General features: G+C 35.4%; 2 protein-coding genes across 4 annotated transcripts; one reads left to right on the top strand and one right to left on the bottom strand.

The window, feature by feature from the left end:
* Positions 1 to 442: 442 nt before the first annotated feature.
* LOC100743252 (probable 39S ribosomal protein L49, mitochondrial) lies at positions 443 to 2,053 on the bottom strand. Its single transcript, XM_003487792.4, has 3 exons — positions 1,747 to 2,053; positions 906 to 1,086; positions 443 to 820 (listed from the first exon to the last, which is right to left on the bottom strand). The coding sequence occupies exons 1-3, from the start codon at positions 1,849 to 1,851 to the stop codon at positions 546 to 548; spliced, it is 561 nt and encodes a 186-aa protein (XP_003487840.1). The 5' UTR covers positions 1,852 to 2,053; the 3' UTR covers positions 443 to 545.
* Positions 2,014 to 15,972, top strand: LOC105680486. 3 transcript variants are annotated; one of them, XM_024366267.2, is made up of 9 exons: positions 2,014 to 2,136; positions 2,205 to 2,453; positions 2,816 to 2,937; positions 3,754 to 8,001; positions 8,090 to 8,165; positions 8,577 to 8,839; positions 8,927 to 9,082; positions 9,220 to 9,533; positions 9,623 to 11,201. In XM_024366267.2, exons 4-9 carry the CDS (start codon positions 3,778 to 3,780, stop codon positions 11,199 to 11,201), a joined length of 6,612 nt encoding a protein of 2,203 aa, XP_024222035.1. In that variant the 5' UTR covers positions 2,014 to 2,136; positions 2,205 to 2,453; positions 2,816 to 2,937; positions 3,754 to 3,777. The 3 variants fall into 3 exon arrangements, with proteins under 3 accessions (XP_024222035.1, XP_012238553.1, XP_033175622.1); XM_012383130.3 differs by lacking the exon at positions 2,014 to 2,136 and having other exon boundaries at positions 2,242 to 2,453; positions 8,090 to 8,123; positions 9,623 to 15,972; XM_033319731.1 differs by lacking the exons at positions 2,014 to 2,136; positions 2,205 to 2,453; positions 2,816 to 2,937 and having other exon boundaries at positions 3,742 to 8,001; positions 9,623 to 15,972.
* The last annotated feature ends 5,889 nt before the right edge of the window (positions 15,973 to 21,861 follow it).

Here is a 21,861-nt window from a genome sequence, read left to right as displayed (position 1 = left end):
TCGTTAATTCTGCAATGAAATACGATGGACATAATATATCACTTCGGCATATATATTCATAGAAATTCCTTCTTCATACAACGCGTTAAATTATTTAATTTATAAATTGCTTTTAATGTATGTCATAAACAACAGTAATTTAATAGTACTTAAGAAGTTACTTTGTTCATTTGTTATTGTTTAATAAAAAAGCATATAGCATGATTTTTGATAGAAACAGAAAAATTATGAATACACTATACACTTAAGTATGCTGCTATACGTACTATAATTCATCTTCCATATACTAGTTTGTGTGAACTATAGTTTCAAATATAATGCATATTTTTACAAAAAATGAAGTTGTTGATTTTTCGACTATTGCAATAAATTTCTATATTTCACACACTTTGTATTGATATTTAAATATCAAATATTCTAAATATTCTAAAAGAGCACAAAGATCGTTTCAATTATTTATTTTCAAGATTCAACAAATAATTACAATAACAAAATGTTCTTTATATTATATTTACAAAATATCGCTTGTTTACAAGTTATAATATTTAAAACCCTTTTTCATCCATCCATTCTTTAACAATATCTACATAATCTCCTCTGAATACAATTTGTCCCAACAGTTCATTTGTACGAATACCAATTGGTCTGCATGCCTTTTTCTGTAAATATTCCTTTAATTCCGATTCTAATGCCCAAATATCTCCATGAATTTTACGAACAAGAGTCAATCTTCGTAATCCTCGTTGACTAATTTCAAGATAAACAGGTTGCATATAATTTTTTGTACGTTGTATATAGTATGGATATTCATGTGGTTTGGCTATTAAATAATTAAATAAAATAGAAAATTTTATTATAAATTTTATTGTAACAGATATATCAATACATTACTGAAAACAACTTACCAACAGGTGGTTTCCACCCAGATGGATATTCCTTCTTTTCTAGGTGAGGAGTAGGTATGACTTTTGGTTTGAGTAAACGTTCTACATATTCCCATTCTTTTGGATCTTTTGATACTTCATAATCAGTATAGTTTGAAGGGTCTGTATATTTGGGTGAACTATTGTAGGAGCTCCATCTTTTCTACATATAACACAATATATTTCACATAAAGTTTTTCATTAAAATTGAATCATACATAACGATTATTATGAGAAGTAAAATGATTTTTCCAATGATACATTATTGTTTAATATCGTTATTACGGTTATATAAATATTTGTAGGTCATTGTGTAAAACCAGATAAATAAAAATTTTATCACAAATATATATCAGCCTTCATTCCAAAGAAGTCTATGTTTCTAAATTTTACTAAATATGTTTTAATTTATCTCATATATTTTTCTTCAGAATAATATGGCGTACATTTCATTTTGCACAATATTTTCATCTCCAACAGATTTTGCTATTCAACATTTATTTCAGAATATCCATTAATCTTTACGTTCCTATCTTTCAAACAATAGAGATTTACAACAAAATTTCGCAAACGCAAAAATACCTTGTTGATCTATGTACGAGCGTTCCTGACATTAGAAAAAAGGAGCAAAACAAAATTCCTCAAAGATAAAAGTAAATAAAAACCGCAGACATAAATACCTCGCGTGACTTGGGTCTAGCATGGCCCTTCGTTGCTTTATCTCTAAAGTAATCATTATGGAAACGTATAAGAGCTTTCGCGGGAGCTTATCATAATATTATTCCTAATATTATTTTCAATAAACTACATTAACGTAAAATACCTGAGTAATAACTGGCAAAACTCCGTTTGATGAATAAAGTTCATTAGAATAGGAGAGGATAATCGTGGAAAGTTTCGAGCGTGTGAAAAGTCGAAGGGCAGCCATTTTGACTTGAGTAAATAAGGGTCGGTGGCCGCCATTGGTGCGCACGGGCGCGTCTTCCTTTTCGTTCTCGTGCCAGATCGGATATTTCCCAGCGACGCGCTCGTATTTCTACCGTTTTTCGTTCTCAGTAGAAGGATCATCTCGGTCGGTCTCGATCCTAATAGACGAACGTGTCATTGAGCGATCGTGATTCTGTAAAATTCGCCAAATAACGCGGGGTTAAGTTATCAGAAATAGTATATAGATTTCGAAGTGCCGCGTTGTTCCAAATTTCGCTGGAGTATTGTCAGTATATATCATACTTTTTTCGACTAGTTTTTCGGTTTGTTAGTAAGTATAAGTTTTTTGTTAAGCGAACGTGCACCGGAAACAGGGTTGCGTAAAGCTAGAAGGGTGGAATTCATTGAAAATAACTGGATGAATTAGCACGAATGGGCTATGGACCTGGGAGAGGTCGCGTGTTCTACCGTCAGGTGGCGGTAGCCTCAAAACAGTGGGACATCGTATAGACACCCTGCAACGGGACTGTGTTTTTCACAGGATTGTTTTCCGCGTTTTCCCGCAAAAACCACGCTCTTTTACTGTGATTTTTCGTTCCAGAGGTAAGTACAATCGACGAATCGAGTATCGAAATTATAAATTCTCTGGATAACCTCTTAATAAGCCTGCAGTAAACCTTGGAAATCTTGAATCGGGTCCGACCTTTTGTTTATTCGTGGCGATTTTTTCGCGATGATTTGTTGCGTGATTTTCGATGATTCTCGCCCGCTTAAACCCCAATTTTTATCATGGGCAGTTAATATGTGATCCGTTCTTTCCGCCGAGGCGAAATTTTGTAGGATCCGTTAGGTGATTGTTGAGATATCGTGGTAAATATTTCAAAGTGATATTCCCTGACCGAGAAGAGGCGCTCCGTGTATCCGTGTAAATGCAAAGTTTGTCACGTAATTTTTCTGACCGCCAGGGCCGCATCTATCAACCCCACTATCCGGCCGGCCGCTCACCTACTCACATCTAAGACGAATTATGTAGTTTTTCCACTTGGTATACAGTCAATTTGTTCCTGTCTTGCTTAAAAGAGGAAAGGTATATTTTTTCATTTATAATTTTATCCTTTTTGCCGCGCGCGCGCGCTTTTGTGTGTGTGCGTGCGTGTGTATGTGTGCGTGTGTGCGTGCGCGCGAGCGCGCGCGCGTGTGTGTGGAGAGAGAGAGAGAGAGAGCAACTGTAAAAAGTATTCGTATACTATTGTATTTATTATAGTATTTATATAATAATTAATTGACTTCAAATGTATTAAATTCCATGTTATTTGATTGTACTTTTGTATGGCTACAAAAATTTAATGCTATGGAATTAAATGTGGAACCTGATAAAAGAATGCTTTATTGGAAAGTAGGGGTGCATACAAATATTTTTTATAGTTGCTATATATATATATATATATATTCAACAGCTGCAAAAAGTATTTGCATATCACTGTATTTATTACAGCGTTTGTATATTAATTAATTAGATCCATGTATATTAAATTTCATATTATTTTGTAACATTTTTACATAATTCGAAAAATTTGATACCTAATAAAAGAATATTTCATTGGAGGATAATGGTATGTGTAAATACTTTTTATTGCCATTGTATAAATATTTTTTGGATAGAAAAAGAGATAGAGTTAACTTTTAATTCAATGTTTTGATCATTTTTTTAAAGATGGAAATATATAGTAATCTTTCAGAGTACAATATTATAAATAAATCCAAGATTTCTTTTCACTTTTAAAATATATATTGTTTTATTAATAGGAGAATTGACAAATTACTCTGAATGCTACAATGGTAATAGCAATTATCATTTGATCAGTAACCTGCTTGCAATTTCATATTATGAATGAAATTGCAGGAGCCCAATGTGGGTGGAAGTGAGATGGCATCCAGGGAAAAGAAACCCTTAGCGCCTTCCAAAGCAAAACAGAAGGCGAATAATGATTCTGGCTTGCCATCGAATGAAATTAAAAGTAGAAAAGGCAAAACTTTGTCGAATCTAAAGCAACAGCAACTTGCAAGGGACATAATAGAGGCTGTGGCGACTGGTAGTCAACTTCCTCCAAAATTAGAGGCAACCCTTCCACGTAAAAAGGTTCTCAGGAATCTTAAACGTAAACAAAAGCTAAGAGTAACAAAGGCCAATTTAATTAAGTCAAAAGTTACAAGGAAGGTGACCAGTAGAAATTTATGCAGAATAACTTCTGATATTAAGAAGGGTGTGAGAGCTAAAAGAGCCAAATTATCGGAAGAAAACAGTGCTAAGACATCTGATATCAACACAAAAACTTTAGAGAACCACATAAACGAAGCAGAGGGTGAAAGTATAGGGACAGAAGGAGGTAATAGAAGTGCCAAGAACAATCTCAGGACTAAAAAGACCAAGTTTATACCAAAAAGTAGCGAATTGGAGAGTGAGGACATTGTGGACAAAGATACAGATTCAGTTGCTGGATCCAGTACCAAGAGTAGTCCAAAACTTAATAGGAAAGGTAGAAGCTTGGAAAATTTAGATTCTTTACCTAGGGGTGTTAAATCAACCAAATTTTCGGGATTTAAAAGAAATAGTATCAAAGAGAAAGACACTTTCATAAAGTCAGAAGGTGATATTAAATATACAAAAGGAAGAAAGAGTACCAGGGATATAGATTGCACTAATATAAGAGTTTCAAAGTCACTTCTGGACACCAAGAGTTCTATAGATCTTACCATAGACGAAGTGATAGCTTCAATGTTGAGCGACTCAGAAATAGATAATCAGCAAGGAATAACAGAGAAAATAGAAGGGAAAGTAACAAGGAGGAAAAAGATGTTAGTAGAAGAGAATATAGTCCCGGATATTGAGATAAAAAAAGAACCAGACAGTGAAGATATCAAAATTTCTTCTGATGGGGAGAATCTGGAAACAGAATCTGTTCAAAGTGCAATTCAATTGAGGAAAAGGTCGAACGCATCGATTAGTCAAAGAAGTTTGCGGAATGGCAAGTTACGACAGGCGGATTCTGTTATCTCTACCGATTTGGAGCTTAAAAAACGTCGAAGATTGAATTCGGATGACCCTGTTGGTTCGGAAGTTTCCATGGATAATATCGCAGATAGTAATATCGATACCGAATCTTGTTTTTCTGAATCTAGCGGTAACGATTCTCAGACGGTTATGGTATCAACTAAAGATGAACTTTGCTTAAAACAAGAAACACTAAAAAATTTCGAAGACAGTTCGCAAATTGTATCGGAAATAGAAAATAATAACAATAGTGATAGAGTAGATAGGACAACCGAGATTGGACCTACTCTTCGTTCGAAAACTAAGGCCAAAAGTACCGAGATCGAAATAAAAAATGATAATACCAAAGGCGAATATACACGAATAATACCGAAAAACGCGGAAGTGCAAGAAGAGCTGAAAAAAACGAGTAATTTAGATCAAGTTAGGAAAGATAATATTTTAGCGAAACTTTCTGACAAATCTAAGGGTCGAAGAAGTAGTTTAAACATAGATATGAAGAAGACGGTCAATTCGTTTTATGGTACGGATAAGTCGGACGGTAATCCGAAGTCTCAGATAGATCAAATGATAGAAAATATCAAGCTTACGATCGCCAAATCTATCGAGAGTAAAATCTTTGGGCCGGAGAAGGGTCTCGGATTGAATAAAAATTTTGAAGTACCAAAAATCGAGGAGATAATTGCACCGCTGAGCGCGGAGTCGCAGAAATTAGGGTTGGAGGACAATACAGACGAGGATAAGTCTACTATTTCCAAGAATGAGATTAAATCGGACAATTCAGAAAATTCAGTGGCTGAACTGAAGCCAAAAGTGGCCGATACTGCCAAAGAAATTGAAAAACTAGTCATGGGTGATATTGAACTAGCTGAAACACATTCTCAGAACGTACAAGAGAGTGATTCTTCTGACAATGATGCAAGCTGCAACCCTCATAATGCTTCTGAAGCAGGTTCTGTACAGATAACAGAGAAAAATGATAGCACCTGCAAAGCTATGAATCAACAGGAGGAATCGAATGATAGTTCTAATTCGGCAGAGGAGTCTAAAAAGGACGTGGAACAAGTTATAGACGATCAAATAAAGACTTTGGATGATGGTAAAAGATCTGGTTTTAGCAAAAAATCTCCGAAAATAACGGATAAAGGTCATCTCGAAAACAACGAAACTGTTAAAAAATTAGGTAGAGTATTAAATAGAATAGCCCAAAAGTCTGAAAACTGTGAAGAGTCTTTGGAGAACTCCAGTAAACTTGTTTCTGAGGAAACTGCTTCGAATGACGAGTCACCTAAGAACGAATCGACAAATAAAGCGGCTAGCTTAGAATCTTCAATTGTTTGCACGGTAATCGTGTCGAAGCAGGTACAAGAAGAAGTTACAGAAGAGGAAGCAGAAACAGATCAAACAATCGAAGATGAGGCCAAGATTTCTGCAAATGTGGAATCTGATGATGTAGAGACTTTAGAAAGTATCTCTAAGGAAGTAGAAAGATTGGTAACAGAGGATCAATCTAGCAATCAACTGCAAACGAGCACGAACGAAATACAATACAGGCAAGAATCAGCAAGCAAAACTACAACAGACATTTCTCCATTACCTAGTACGTTACGTATCACAGATATTGAAAAACAGAAAATAAGTCTTGCCAAAGTGGATGAATCAGAAAATAGCGATGCACAGAATAAACCCGAGGTAATAGAGAATACCAAAGAAATTGAAAAATCTGAAGAAAGCGTGTCAGAAGCAACACAAGTTGCAAAGAAGGACAAGAATAATTGCAGAGTACCACCTACTTCCGATTCCACAACGAACTTTAAATGCACCGCGAGTCCTGTTTCTAGCGATGCGTGTAATCCTATCGAAGATATAAAAAAAGATATAGATGAGAATGAAAAGGACGAGAAATGTAAATCGAGTAATGATACAGATAACAATAACGCTGGTAATAATAATACTGAGAAAAAAGTAATTTCGTTAAAGGATAATTCAGAGAATAATGATACAACTATAGTAAAGGAAGAAATAGAAATATCAGACAATAGCGTGGAAGAGCAAAAATCTGCTGGCGATGATAACAAGAAACGAGTATTAAGAGCTCGCGATAAAACGAAAAAGCTCGAAAAGGGACAAGCATCTTGTAACAAAGAACGCATCGAAGGTGCTCCAAAAATTAAAACGGAAGAGGAAAGTTCTCAAATATTGCAGAGTTCTCATAATGAGGAAGATACACAGGATTTGGAAGAAAAGGCTCGTGAAATGATCACAGATGACATAGATGATTCTCAGAACAGCACTGAAACAGATACTATCGAGTTAGAACGTCAAGCTCGCACTAGACGCAGCAGGGAGGTGAAGAAACGCAAAGAGGATCAATTAAATGCTTTAAAAAATAAACGACCAAAACGGGAAATACGGAGATACGATCAACAGAATAAGGAGGAGACACTATTGGACAATGAGGTAGCAAAGATCAATGAGAACAATCGATCCTTTTTAAACAAATATGAAAACGGAACAGAATGTGCCACAAATTTCAGAGGTTTCTCAGAAGGAGTTAGGGGAAGTTTGGAAAAATGTCAGGACAGCACAGATAGTATTAGAAGCAAATCAGAAAATGACTTAATTATCACGAAAAAGCCTAGTAAAAAGAGATGTGAGAACAGATTATCTCGAAATTTATCTGAGAACCATGTGACCAAGCAGTCAGGGAATATAGACATTCTGAATGCCGATTGTAAACCTGTAAAAACACCAGAAACATCACAGAAAGATTCTGATGAGACATCTACGTCTGGTGAATCCTCTAGCAGCATTAATATTACTCCAAAGATTTTGGAAACACCAGAAGACAAGGCGAAAAAAGAGTCGATTCTGAGACTTCTCGGTTTGGAATCTCTGGAAAAGGCTGCTGAGCGGTTGAGCCATCAAAAGGCCAAAAAGGAACAGTACACAGGTACTCTGAAAACTGTAATCCGTGTTCAGAAAGAAAAGGAGAAAGACAAGAGGCGATCAAGATCACCATTGAAAATGGTGTTGAAACAGGGTCGTGGAGATGGCGAAGGAGATTCACCTGAGAATTTTTACACTATTCAGAAGGAGGTATGTTTTATACAAATGTGATAAATTAATATACATTGAATAAGATGAACTTAATCATTTACTTATCATATTGCTTTTTATTTTTCAGTTTGGAACCAGTGGTTGGGGAGATAGCAGTTCTGGTGCGAACCGAAAGTTCTCTACTAACCACAGACACTCTTGCGGTAATCCTGGTTGCGGGAATAACTACATTCTTAATCATTCCTTGTCCTTCTGCTTAAAACACACGTTCTCGTCATTGTGAAAAGAACCGCTTGATATTTTTTTTAACGGATTGCTCTTGCTTATTATAGCACGATTATTTCCCTAATCGCGATGTTGTTACTATCTAGTATCGAGCAGTTCTTTAATTCATAAATCACCTAAAAAAAAGGATCCCGCAAATCATAACAACTATATAGTCTTCTATAACAAGCATGTTACTTTGCGCTACTGCTTCAACATTAATTATATTTATTCTCTAACTTTCCTATTATCTTCCAATTAAGTTGCTCTCACTTCATCATCAGAACATCAGATTTAATGTTGTATAGCTCTGTAATAATTGTGGATTATTTATTGTTTTGTCACAACAGATGAAGATAATGAAGACACACCGCCGAAGGATCGTCAGTCTCTTGTTATTCCAGAGAAGTCCTCCTCTTTCTCTATTCATCCTGGACGCTTGTGCGCAGACGTCTGTTGTTACTGCTTTGGAAAATTCGGTTCTTTGGACACACCGATGCATCTTGCTCAAATGAAGTCCGATGAAAGACGGAAAAAGATTTTAATTATAGAAAGACATCTGAATAAGGATTCTTGCTTATGTGATGCTTGCTACCGTCATGTAGACAGAAAGGTGGAAGCTTGATTTATAAAATTTTCAGTATCATCTAATCGGTCTTTGAATATGTAATCTTATTATGTAAAATTTCTTCATGTTTAGGCAAATACAAGTCCAACAAATATGCAAACGAAGCCACAGAAACAACACAGACAACTCATGGTGTCCAAGTGCTCGGCTCGCGAATGTAGAGATGCTTCGCGACATCATGTCAAACGTCGATGGTTGCTCAAGATAAAAGCTGGTCTGCAAAAACAGGTTAGTGTACCAGTATAAGTCGGTAAAAAAATAATGCAATCTGAAGTTTAAAATCCAATTTTAATCAAACTTTCATACCTACAGTTACATTATTACTTTTTTTACAAATATCTGTGATAAATGTGTTTTCTATATAGGTGGACATTGATTGGGAATCGAGTCAACACACGTCCATGTCGTTCTGCGCTAGCCATTACTCGAAGATCGAACGATTCTTGACTTGTGCGTTATGCAAACGTAGGTTGGCGAGAAACCACACTCATCAACTAGCTAATGCAGAGACTGAGGAATTGAATCAGTTGCTTGGACAACAAGGGATTCCTGTTATTCTGGCGGCCGGTACTTTCGCTTGTAAATTGTGTAGATATTTCACACAGTTGCAGTTGAAGTATAAGGATGTAGAGAACATGAACACGAATCATAAGTCGTTCTTCAAGAGTTATCGGAAAAGGTATGGTTCCCTTGATACATTTACAAGATTTAATTTTTACTTTTATTATGTCTTTATATCTTTATCTTTTATTCTTTTTGTATGTTCAGAATCTTACACTATCACGACATTGAGGTTTTGGAAAATGAAGACGAAGATTCTTCTCAGAATCAGACTAAAGACAAAGACAAAGACAAGGACAAAAGGAAGAAAACCAAGTGTAGCACTCAACCTAAGACCGGAACTTCCAAGTCTCCGGATGGTACGACGAATTCCGCCTCTGAAAAATCTACTCCAGAACCTACCAAAAACGAGGAAGCGAGTTCCGAGATGGACAACGAAAACCGTACCGCGAAGACAAACTTGAACGACGAAAACGTCGGGATGGACGTGCAGTTCCTCGGTATTGAAAGCACCGTGGAGAAACTGAAGAAACGCAAGCTGCTTGATATGCACCCATACACAACATCAGATACAATGATATCTTGTGATAATCCCAACGAGGTTGTCGAGATCCTTGCAATGGACAAGGAGGTGACGCTAACCAGATTGCCAAAGAGGCCAAGGACGAATAATGACATCACACCGGTTGTACAGAGACTCGGTGCTAATCCTTCCATTAGTGTACGTACCCTTTTCCCTGGCGAGGAGGAGATGAACCTTCACGCCAATATAGAATTTACAAATGTTCGAGAAATAACGCCTCAAGGTTGGGAAAAGTGTGCCACTATGATACAATATGACAGAGACACGAAACTCCTCTGGCAAGAGCTACAGAGACCATACGGGAATCAGAGCTCGTTTCTCAGACATCTGATACTTCTGGAAAAATATTACAGATCCGGTGATTTGGTGTTAGCCCCGAATGCATCACGGAATGCCATTAATTACTCGACTTCTGTGCAGAATCGTCTAATATCGTACGAAGGTCCAGAGAAAATGGACGAGCCAATAATGGAACCGATTGCCTCAGAATATCACAATTCTCGTCGTCTGAGTGGCGGCTACGTTCTCGAAAGGGATAAGCATTCTTTACCAAGCACAAGTACTCCTAAACAGCCATCGTCCACTAGTACTACACAATCTATAAAAAGTAGTCCTCCGCGGGTTCTGAAGTTAAACCCTGGAGTGTCGATAATTAAGAAACCACCCCCTAATCTGCAACGACTAAACCTTCCATCTACCAGCGCCAACTCCGCGAACGGTAACGTGAAACGAAAGGACGGTCAAAAACTGCCAACTTCTTCTGGTGGTAAGGTGTTTCACTTAAGCGAGCCTGAGTTCAAACGATTGCAAAATCTAAAGAAACAGAAGCAACAAATGCTCACGGAGAAACAGTCGACCAGTTCAAACGGCGGGACAGGTAATTTGAGTTCTTCGGCAAACGTGAAGTCGGCGACGCAGTATCAAAAGGCGCAGATAGCTGCGCACACACAGTTTCAGAAGCATCTGAGAATGCAGCAGGAGATGCTGAGTCGGCAGAGCAGAAGTGACTTCGAGCCGTTAATATGCGACGTTCGCGCATTGGCAAACGAGAATAGTCCGACGCAAAACTTACTGCACAACCTGAACCTACCGAAATCAATCCAGGTGACAACAAAGACGTCAAACCAGATTCCGATATTGCCAAAAATACCGAAGTCGCTGACGGTGATACCGCAAACGGTCACTAGACCAACCGAGAAATGAAACAAGTGGACAAATAGGGGTAAACAGTAAGTAAACAAATTATAGATGTTAATTCCTTCAGACGAGAGAATGTACACAAGGGTTCGTATCCGATCCTGAGTGAAAAGCAGAGTGTTTGTAAAATAAAATGGAAATGATCGGCAGAGCGTGACGGACCAACTAGAGAGAACTGTTGATCGAATTTTGCGTTTCGATGCCGATCGCGGGAGATAAAGAAAGGTATTGAGGAAGTTTTGTGGAGGCTAGCTCACCGCGAGAAGCGACAATATTTGCCTTATAAGGATATAAAAAAGTGAAAAAAAAATAAAAATGGAAAAGTGTACGCGAAAGAAAAACTCTGCACTGCTCAAAAGAAAATACGGTTATACGATGAACGATCATACGTGTCATATTTTGCGTGTATTTGCATACGCGCATGCGTATATGTCGTGATAATATATATATATAGAAACATCATTTCAGTTTCGTCGGAAAAACGATACAACAGCGAAGAAAAGAACATTAACTAAAATCGTTAACGATCTTGTACATTAACAACCAAAGCATCAGTGTGAAAAAAAATATGGCGAAACATGGTAAAAGACCTGTTTCCAAGGAAAAGTGCCTAAAAAAATGTATGTCGCGAACGAAGTCGTTAGTTTTTAAATGACAAAGTATACTATGTTGAACGGACTTGAAACACACGTTATACATATAGTTATATATATATAATATATATATATAAAATATACTGCATACATATATATGTTATATATATATAATACATAATGTATACTACATACATATATATATACACGAACAAAAGGAGAAAACAACAAATAAAGATAAAGAAGGTAAACGAACGATCGTTCGAACGAGTGAAGAGTTTAAAGGAGAAAAGAAGAAGGGGGTACATATATCTTGAAAGTTTATGAATCAAGGAGCTTTGATTTCACCCCCTTTTGTTTCTTCGTTTATATGTTCTAAATCTAAAACAGAAAAATCAATCCTCGATTGAGAAATACAGCTCTTCTTTGAATTTTTTCACGAGGAACGGTCGAATAGGATAAGTGAGAACATATACCCGACGAACGAAATGAAGAAGAAGCTGACGATTTGCCTTGCTGTTGTTAGATAAAGAAAACAATTCATGCTAGAGACATATCTGTCCCACGCGTTCTTTGAGATCTACACCTGAAGGTCTCGCGGAGGTCCTTGAGGCTTCAAAGAGCACTTTCAAATCGGTAGTTCGTTCCTTTTTCCGCGTATCCCGATGGAGATATAGTCGAAAATTCGTGTCGAGATGATATTGCGCGTATTCCCGCGAGGTTGGCGCCACGGTGTAGATTTCCTTACGATTTTTCTCCGTACGCCGAATATATTTTTGTCTACCTGTGAAAAAAAAAAGAAATATCGCGGAATTTTGGAGAGAAAGGGAGATAGAAGGATAAAAGATAGGACGTGACCTTTTTTGCCGTGAGTAAGGTACGAAACAAAATAATGACACCCGAAGAGATTCAATTGTACATTAGAAAAGAGGAAAAAAAATATATAGATATATATATTTTGGCCTGCTCATCGGAGAGTAGCATAATGATCACTTGTAATTAATTCTTATTAATCAGGGGGCGATCGTTGAGCGAGAAAGCTAAACGTTTGTCGTATGAATTGATGGATACATTTCTATAAAGTAGGTGTAGATTTATTACGCCTCGAGCTTATTTATTACGTTACTATAATATCATTATATTACATTGTACATAACTGATAATTATTTCTAGTTTGTAATTGATTATTATTATTATATTATTAATTATTTCATTATCGGTAATTCTAATGCTATTATAGGACACGGTGAATTTTAATTATCATGCAAGATTCCTTCATTAATCGTGTAAAACGATCGCGAGTTTGAGAGAAATGTGAGGATTTTGAAACTCCTTTGATAAGAGATACACAAGATAAAAGATCGAAAGGTTAACGAATGAATGAGCGAAAGACTGAAAGAGCGAGAGAAACAAGCAGAATGAATCCGTTTCCTTCTTCTTCTTTTTCATTTTCTTCATTTTGTTTGTTTTTGTTTCTGTATGAAGTCGTCATGTAAAAGGGCGTGAAGGAAAGAACAAATCGAAAAAAGATGTTTGTCGAAAGAGAAGAAAAATCCTCCTTCGGACACGCAAACCGTATGCAGTCGGTTGTCGCGTGTCGTTTCGAGGTTATGTTATTACTGCCTTAAAGAAATGCGCGTGATCGATTGTAAATAGTAGTAGCAGAGAGAGTGAAACTTGAAAAATATCATTTCGGATCAGATATTGCGCCTGGGAGACAAATAAAATGAGCAATTAGAAATGAGAAACGCTCGAGCATTGTTTGTTGAACGGTGCATTCTATAACGATAAAAAAAGCGTTGGAAATCATTCGAGTTGAGGGTAAGCCCACTTTTGAACCGATTAAAATTGACGAGAGGATTAGCCTGGCGGTGACGTCCGTTGAATTCCAGATATTTCTACTTAAAATTATCTAAACTCGTTTTCTGTTTATTCTGTGTCTTTAAAGAAGGTGAATAAAATAGTCTGAAAATTTTTTCACGCTTTATTTGTTATTTAACTAGCTTCATTTTTTGCTCGTACCTTCTTTTTTTTTCAAATATGTAACTGTATCTTTAATTGTTGCTTAACCAAATGCACTAGTTAACGTGTTCACTAAAAATGGTTCGTACGGAAATGGAATCGGTTCAAGAGTACATCCGTTCTAATTCTTTAAATTTTCATTTTGGCTGTGTTGAGCTAGGACGATTAACGGTCAAAGAAGATCGACGGATAGATAAATTTTATATCGCACGGACGAAAGAATTTTGTCGAGTTCAGGCGGAAATCGTTCGCTCGAGTGTTCTGGCAGCTTCATTCGTTTTAACTTATCAAATCATTGTTAAAACAAATTTTGTATGTTGATAATTATCGACGAAGAAGATTAGCACTGATTTATATCGAAAATCCAGAAACATTTTTTAAATTACTATATTATAGCATATCAGTTTGTAACTAAGAGATTATTGACCTGCTGATATTGTAATATATCGCAATATCTTCGAACATTCATACAATGACACGGTAATGCTTTAGTAAATCGTAATATAACTTCCTACTAAAGTATAGCGCTTAGTCTTTGAACCTTTTTTTTTTTTTTTATAAATTAAATGACAATTGTAAGATATCCTTTTTACACTTCGAAGTATGAATTTGAATATGATGAAGTGAGAAGGACAGTTGTAGCGACGTAACTGTTAGACGAAGTAACGAAGACGGCCAGGAACTCGAGGTGTGCGTAATCTAATCTGAAAAAAATTCACGTGGTGAAACGTAAAAAGGAACACAGGCACACGTATACACGTGCATGGGACATACTGTACAGGATAGTCGTGCACAACTGTGTGGCGCATGTGCGCGTGAACAATAGGAAAGAATGTCGGCGCGAGTATTATATGTATATTAAATATATATAATACTGAACGTGTGTTATAAATAAATATATATATATATATTATATATATTAGTATATAAAAATTATAATACAATAAAGTACTTGATGGTACGTTATACATATTAAAATGCTCTATTTTATTAAGGATATTTTTGATATATCTATATATATATATTATAAATATGAATATAAATATATGTATATCGAACTAAAATCGATCGAACCCACGATCAGTGTAATTATTGTTATCGACGGGACGATGGCGTTTAGAATTTACGAAGATAAGTATTTACTGAGCTGTGTGCAGTGCGTGTCAAATTGTAATTTCTAAATCTTACGTAATCCCGTTATTAGTAATTTCGATTGAACGAGATTGTTGACCAGCTCTCTTTTTTTTCTTCTTTTCTTTTTCCTTAAGTCTTTGATCTTTTTTCCAGAATCGAGAAAGATAAAAAATGAGAGAAAAAGAGACGGTTGACCAAAAATAAAAAAAAAAATGGAATAAAATACGCAGATACGTTGATAATGGTAGTAGCTTGTGTGTATAGAGCAGTGATCTTGTTCGAATCGATATACCATGTAATCGAGCATATCTAACCCTTATTTATTGTTTTATACAGAACCGTTGCCTGCTATTAGTGAAGTCTCAAATCCTTCCGTTTCGTTCCCACTTTCTTCGCTGATGCAATCAACACAAAGGAGTACGATTATTGTTGTAGAATAATTGTTACAGCCCTTCTTTGTTACGTGTCTCTTCGTGAACGTGGCGGTGATTGGAGGAATCGCGAGGTCGTTCCTTTGTTTGACTGCATCGATTCTTTTCTTTTTATTTTTTCTTCATTTGTCTTTATCTAATTTTTCCATTTCTTTCCTTCTTTAAAGCAACAACTATATTTAATTGATGCGTATTTCAATTATTGTAAGTGTCAATGTATCTATGGCAGTTTCACGTTTAAAATATACCTTTTCTTTTTTTCCTGAAATTGAGTTTTCGTGAGTGTTGATTATCGCAGCTGCGCCATCATAAGTTACAATAATGCACGTTAGAAGAACGTATCGAATGAACGTACGATACAAGAAAATGAGAGGATTGTACGACCGTTTTTAAATCGATTGCTCAAGACTTTTTAATTGTTAATCGTCCACGCTCGTTTACGTTTGTATGCCCAAATTGCGTCAATGAATTGTTACATTGTACAAATATTTATCGCGACAATGAGAATCGACCTTGGTACATGCAACGTTTTTAACGACAATGGCGAATTATTTAAGTAGTACTCTTTTTCGAATTATTCGATCGAACCGTAAAAAAGAAAGACGAATGTGTATTATATCGATGAACCGATAACGTAATTAATTTTTGTCAACAGCAACTGCATACTTCTCAGCAAATGAACGCTCGATAAGTGTATGTAGTACGATTATACGTAAAGGAAAATTGAAAGTAAGGGAGAGGTATCGGGAAAGAAAGAAAGGGGAAGTGAGAGAGGAAAAGCGAGAAAGGCAAACAGTGTACGAGAGAGTGAACTGAGTTTAAGTTTTAAGAATTCTATTTTTGTGATGAAAAGAAAAGTGTAATTATCGTAGTCGAGAGGGACGGCAGGAATCGTCGAATGATTTTCACCTCAAAGAAATGTAATCGAATAGACATTTCTTCTTTATTCTGAAAAGAAAGCAAAAGAATAACCACGATTTGGATTATACAGGGTGGTCCCAGACATTCTTTTACGTTTAATAGGCCAATCTTGTAGCTGTATTCTATGAGCATAGTCGAATATGTGTATAGTGTATAGTCAAGTAAAAAGTACTATATAAACATTTCAAACATTATTAAAACGTTATAATACAAATATATAATACAATGGGAACAATAATGGGTTTACAATTACTATGCTATAAGACAACGATAGTATTTCGATTTATTAACCTATGAAGATCACGTTGATGTTCATTTCATTCTAACGAACCAATGTAATGCTTTGTCCGATATATTTTTCTTATTTAGTTATGCACGCGTGAAAATCGAATTGCGTGCAATTGAAAACTATTGGAGGCCAAAATATTATCCTTTCCTTGTATTTCATATATTTATTATAGCTTTTTAACAAAGCTTTAAATCATCCATGTTCGTATAACACTTTTTGTTTGGTTATATTTATAAAATATACTGACCAAGTTTGGCTGTTTAACTCTAGGATGCCCTGTATGGTTTTAACGTAAAGATAATCACGCAACATGATTTAGTAGCAGGTTCACACAAAAAGTGTTAAAGAGCCAAGAAGCATTGGTATCCAATGATTAGCGTCTGACAAAGTGTAATGGTGTTTCTACTGGCAGTAGATGCGACAGCGCATGCCTCTGGCATGCACAAAGGCGAAACACATTGAAAACACAAAAACTCCAGTAGTACTTACGTACAAAGAAACTTAGATTCCCTGTTATTCGGTTCGATTTTTAGTTTATTACTAGGCTGTGGATTTTTATGAAAATTTTTACTAACACAATTATGGAATTGGAATCTAACTAGAGATTTCCTTTACACGCTAAATATTATAATTAAGTTGCGGATTTTTATACAATTTATGGGAAATTCGAAGCTAATATAGAAAATGCATATAACATGTAACAATAAAAAAAATATTCAAAATGAACTATTTGTCGTAGCATTTCATGGGAAAAATACACATTTACGTATGTTCCATTACTTTAATTGATAAAATTGATAATAAAAATCCGCGTTCTAATTATACATAGCACTTTAATTTAGATATTTTGCATATTTTTGCAGATTACACTATGTACATTTTTTTTAATTTCGCATGAATCCATAAAAATTTCCTATCTACATATTACTGTCGATGTTCTCTTGACAAATTATTGACAAATTTTTAAAAGAAATCATTCGACGCGTTTCTGCAGTGAAGAAATATTTTTTGAGATGAACGACAGGTGCGTATAAATCGAAAAACGATAAGTGCTGAAACGATCGATCGATTTATACTTAGGAAAAGATATTTTATTATATGAAATGAAAAGTCGTGAACGATGTTGGCAATGCAAACGGGAAGAAAGCAATAAGAAAAAGAAGCAAGAAATTAAGTACGCGTTAAGTACATTGATAACATTTCTCGATGTTGTGAATTTAAAAAAAAAAAAAGAACAAATCGAATTTGAGTGATATTTGGCGTCAACTAGACACGATGCACACATCGTTCGGCTGTTTCTTCGCTAACTTCACGATATTCCGTACTCGCGAAGTCGATATTTGTACGAAACGATTTGTTCTATTGAATTTTATTCTTCTTATCCTCTTTTCTTGTCTTTTTTTTTAATGATATATTCGAGGACTCCACCGACATTGCAACACGATTAAATGGAAATACTGAAATTAAGAAAATAGAACGAAAGATAGGCGAAAGTATATCATTTGCTCGCTTCAAATCGTTTCGAACGTTTTCACGATTGCGAATCGAAATAAATCCTCGTTGATGATACAATCGACGACTACGGTTAACTACGAAAACGTGTTCACATTTTTTTTACACGATTTTATATCTGCGTCAAATAATCGCGCCTTTCTCAAATCGAGTGAATTCATGTTGTCGCGATTGAAACGCACAAATCATAACCCGGCCGAAAATGCCGAACACGGATGCGAGTCTTAAACGATGTAGAAATTTTTCCACTTTTCATACTTAAACTTACCGCCAATCGTAAAAGAGCGGTAAATATATGTACCGATTCGCAAACCGTGAAACCACACAATCACAATTCGTTTATTTCTTGAAAATGCGTTACTATTTATTTGGAAGAAAAATGAGAAAAAAAGATAAAAAATATTAATTATATAGTAGTTACTTATTTTCTAAATTCTAATTTATCGTTTTAAACGTAAAAAGAAGAACTTTTGTCCTTCTTAGACTTATCTTAGAAAGAATAATCAGGATAAGCCGATCGAATTTCCAGTCGATTTTTACATGTATTTCCGATCCGATTTCTTTTTGTTTTTCTTTTCTTTCTTTTTTTCGCAGCAATTTTCGACACTATATTCGATCTTCGATTTCGAACTTTCCTTTTTATCGAGGATCGAATGTATCGAAACCGATGTCGATGTGACGCGAAAGCAATCCTACACGTATACATATAATATATATATACATACATGTATATATATATTATATATTATATATATATTATATATATTATATATATATAAAGAGCAAAATACGAATAAATAAACGACGATGTGACACTTTGTGGCGTATGCAATGACATCTTTTGAAAATTCGATACACACATCATTACGAACATTATGTTATTTAAACGAATATTAACACACGTTAATACTATCATGATAACCTTTGTTTATTTGATTCTAATGTAATAGTTATTATTAGTTCGCCATCCTTTGTATATATTCGCAACTCTCAATAAAAAAAAGTACCAAAAAAAAAAACAATAAAATGAAATATATAGAATTATTCCTTTCGTCATAATCCATTTCCTTATACCAAATTTCAGATATCAAGATATATTAATATACTAGGGATTATAACTAATATAACCAAAATTCTTCGTGTCTTTCTAATTTATGCCATCAAACTTCTTAAAATATTTATAATCTTATTTTCTTATTACTTACTACTATCTTTTTTATCGTTAAACCTTTCGTATCCTATACAAATCATGCATTTATTTTAATAAAGTCTTTTTTAAAGAACCCTTTACAGAAATAATTTAATGTCTTTAACTATGATTTAGAACTAAACGCTATGTAGAATATAGGATTAGACTAAAATCTGAAATTGAATTTAGCCTTTTTAAAGTCTATTAATATTAGTAAATAAATATTAATAAATAAAGATCGATATTTGTAGAAAAAGGAACCATTTGAATGAATTTTTTCAAAATCGTGAGCCCTTCATGTTGACTTACGTAGGCAGATAATGGAGCAATCAGAATCATCCAATCGCTACCGAATATTAACGACGTAGTACGTAGTTTGTCGAAAGCCGGTGCTTAATGGCAATTTAAAAACGAGCGGCAAAACATGGTGTGTAAAGTCTTTGATTTTGAAATTAAAGGGAGTGGAGTAAAGGAGAGCTGACAAGATATTATATTTCTGCAGTTTATTTGCAATTTGTTCATATAATTGGTAACTGATCTTGAATAACTAGTACTAAAAACCTAAACAACGTATGAAATTTTATACATAGTTATTTTAAGGGTGCTAATGTGACTATTTACAGTGTGAACGCGTCAAACCACGAATCGAGATGGTCCTTCTTCGACGCGATAATACGACTCACGTCGAGAAATTTCCCTCGAAAGGCGGTTTAGACGTTCGAAAGGAAGATTGGATTTCTCTTTGCATCGCTTTTCACGCTTTCGTCATTGTTTCTATTTCCTCTTACCGGGTTTACAGAACGGTACAAATGTTTATATGTACAATGATTCAATCATCGATTACGTAATATGTAGTTTCGCGGCTACCCTTACAGGTTACGGCACGAATCGTAAAGCAACACCGCGACGCTCAGAGGATTCAAATGCATCTGTTATTATCCTGTACAAAAAGATCAGGGGGTATTCCTGTGAATGATTCGTTAAATTTATAATATGTGCAAAACGTATAAAAGTGGTCAGTTTAAACAAAATGTAGAAAAAATGATTGCACGCGTGACATTGATCGTCCAATTCCTTTTTAGCACTTTTGTGAATGGGGACAGAAACAGATTAAGACGGTATATTTCCAAATCAGCTTAAAAATGGCATAGTCAAGGAATTCACCTAGACTGCACTGATTATGAGTTTATAGAAGAATCATGGCGACACTGTTACGAATTAATCAACGCAGAGATGGTCGAGTGTCGCAGATCGATTTCGAGTATTCACGTATCTGTGTAGTAATAATATATTCGATGTTCAAAAACGATTTGCGACATGTTCCGGTATTCTTCTGTGAGAAGAAAGAAGGGACAAACTATTGCACTGCACAGTGTCCGCAAAATCCATGCTAACGTACATCTTACAAATCCGAACTTATTACATACCTTTTTTAAAAACAATGATTATAAACAGTATGCATACAGCGTGTATATAAAACATACGGTTGCGTAATTCGACGTAACAAAATTCGTCGTTATACAAATTGATACTAACTAATGAGTTTCATCATTAGGAATAAGAAGGAAAAAAAGTGTTAACTAAAGAAAATGCCACGCGAGAAACACAAACGTTCAACGATTATCACTCCGAACAAGAATATCGCAAAAAAGAAAAAAAACGCAAAAAAAGAATAAAATAGTTTAACAAAGAAATATATTTTTTACAACCAACGATTTTTCGCCATCCGACGACACATTATCTGTTTGTGATTTACGAAAGAAAATCACACATTAGATAATGGTAATCTGTCGATCTTCTAAAATTCACTTTTCATTGTCTGTAGAATCACAAGGGAAACCACGAAAAAAAATTAAGGAAAGAGAAAGGAACGATAAAATATCGTTAACAAAAATCGAAGGCCCATTGTGGCATAATCGCGCGATAGTGAAATTCATTCGATATCGGGCGCACTTCGCGTTTACATTGATTTACAACTATCCTAAAGGCATTTATACACAACAGACGCACGCGTCTCATTTTTCTTTTGTGTGTCGGCGCTTATTCACTTTCTCCGGAAATATCTCCACTATAAATTCGCCTATAATATAATCGTTAACGTGCTCTTAGAAACGTACTCGAATATATACAAATTATATATGTAATGCGTGTTTCAGAATATTTTGGTACCGATGCACGTACAACCAACAACGTTTATATCAACTATTGGTGACGTACACATCGACAACACTCAATTGAAGCCAGACTTTCATCGAACCGAGAACTGCTGAAAACGCATTTCATCCACTAAAAGTACTTTACTTATTCCCCACGCAGTCTTAAATCGTTGACGGCTGCTGAACGACCAAATAAAAAAAACCCAAGGACGATGAAAATAAGCCTTACGCAAGCCTACATATATCTTTCTCTTACTGGTACTGCTCGGTATCAAAAGTTCGTCCTTTGTGCTTTCCCAAATATCAAAGAGAGTCCACCCTCTGATAGGTCGTCCAGCCGTGTCGACGATGCTCGTGCCATTAAGTCAAAGCCCCATAGATGGCGCCATATTCTAGACAAAATGTTCACCCCCCCCCCC

The sequence above is a fragment of the Bombus impatiens genome, unplaced genomic scaffold (genome assembly GCF_000188095.3).
Source record: "Bombus impatiens unplaced genomic scaffold, BIMP_2.2 scf_0203, whole genome shotgun sequence".
NCBI classification, from domain to species: domain Eukaryota; kingdom Metazoa; phylum Arthropoda; class Insecta; order Hymenoptera; family Apidae; genus Bombus; species Bombus impatiens.
The sequence above is the reverse complement of the archived record's forward strand: the minus strand, read 5'-3'. Positions and strand labels throughout refer to the sequence as shown.

Excerpts from the sequence above, each read along its gene's own strand:
- LOC100743252 (XM_003487792.4), bottom strand. The coding sequence starts at position 1,851 with ATGGCTGCCCTTCGACTTTTCACACGCTCGAAACTTTCCACGATTATC. Across the intron at positions 1,087-1,746 it reads TTTTGCCAGTTATTACTCAG|AAAAGATGGAGCTCCTACAA; the intron begins GTATTTTACGTT and ends TGTTATATGTAG. Across the intron at positions 821-905 it reads TGGGTGGAAACCACCTGTTG|CCAAACCACATGAATATCCA; the intron begins GTAAGTTGTTTT and ends ATTATTTAATAG.
- LOC105680486 (XM_033319731.1), top strand. The coding sequence starts at position 3,742 with ATGAAATTGCAGGAGCCCAATGTGGGTGGAAGTGAGATGGCATCCAGG. Across the intron at positions 8,166-8,576 it reads TAACCACAGACACTCTTGCG|ATGAAGATAATGAAGACACA; the intron begins GTAATCCTGGTT and ends TTGTCACAACAG. Across the intron at positions 9,083-9,219 it reads AAGCTGGTCTGCAAAAACAG|GTGGACATTGATTGGGAATC; the intron begins GTTAGTGTACCA and ends TTTTCTATATAG.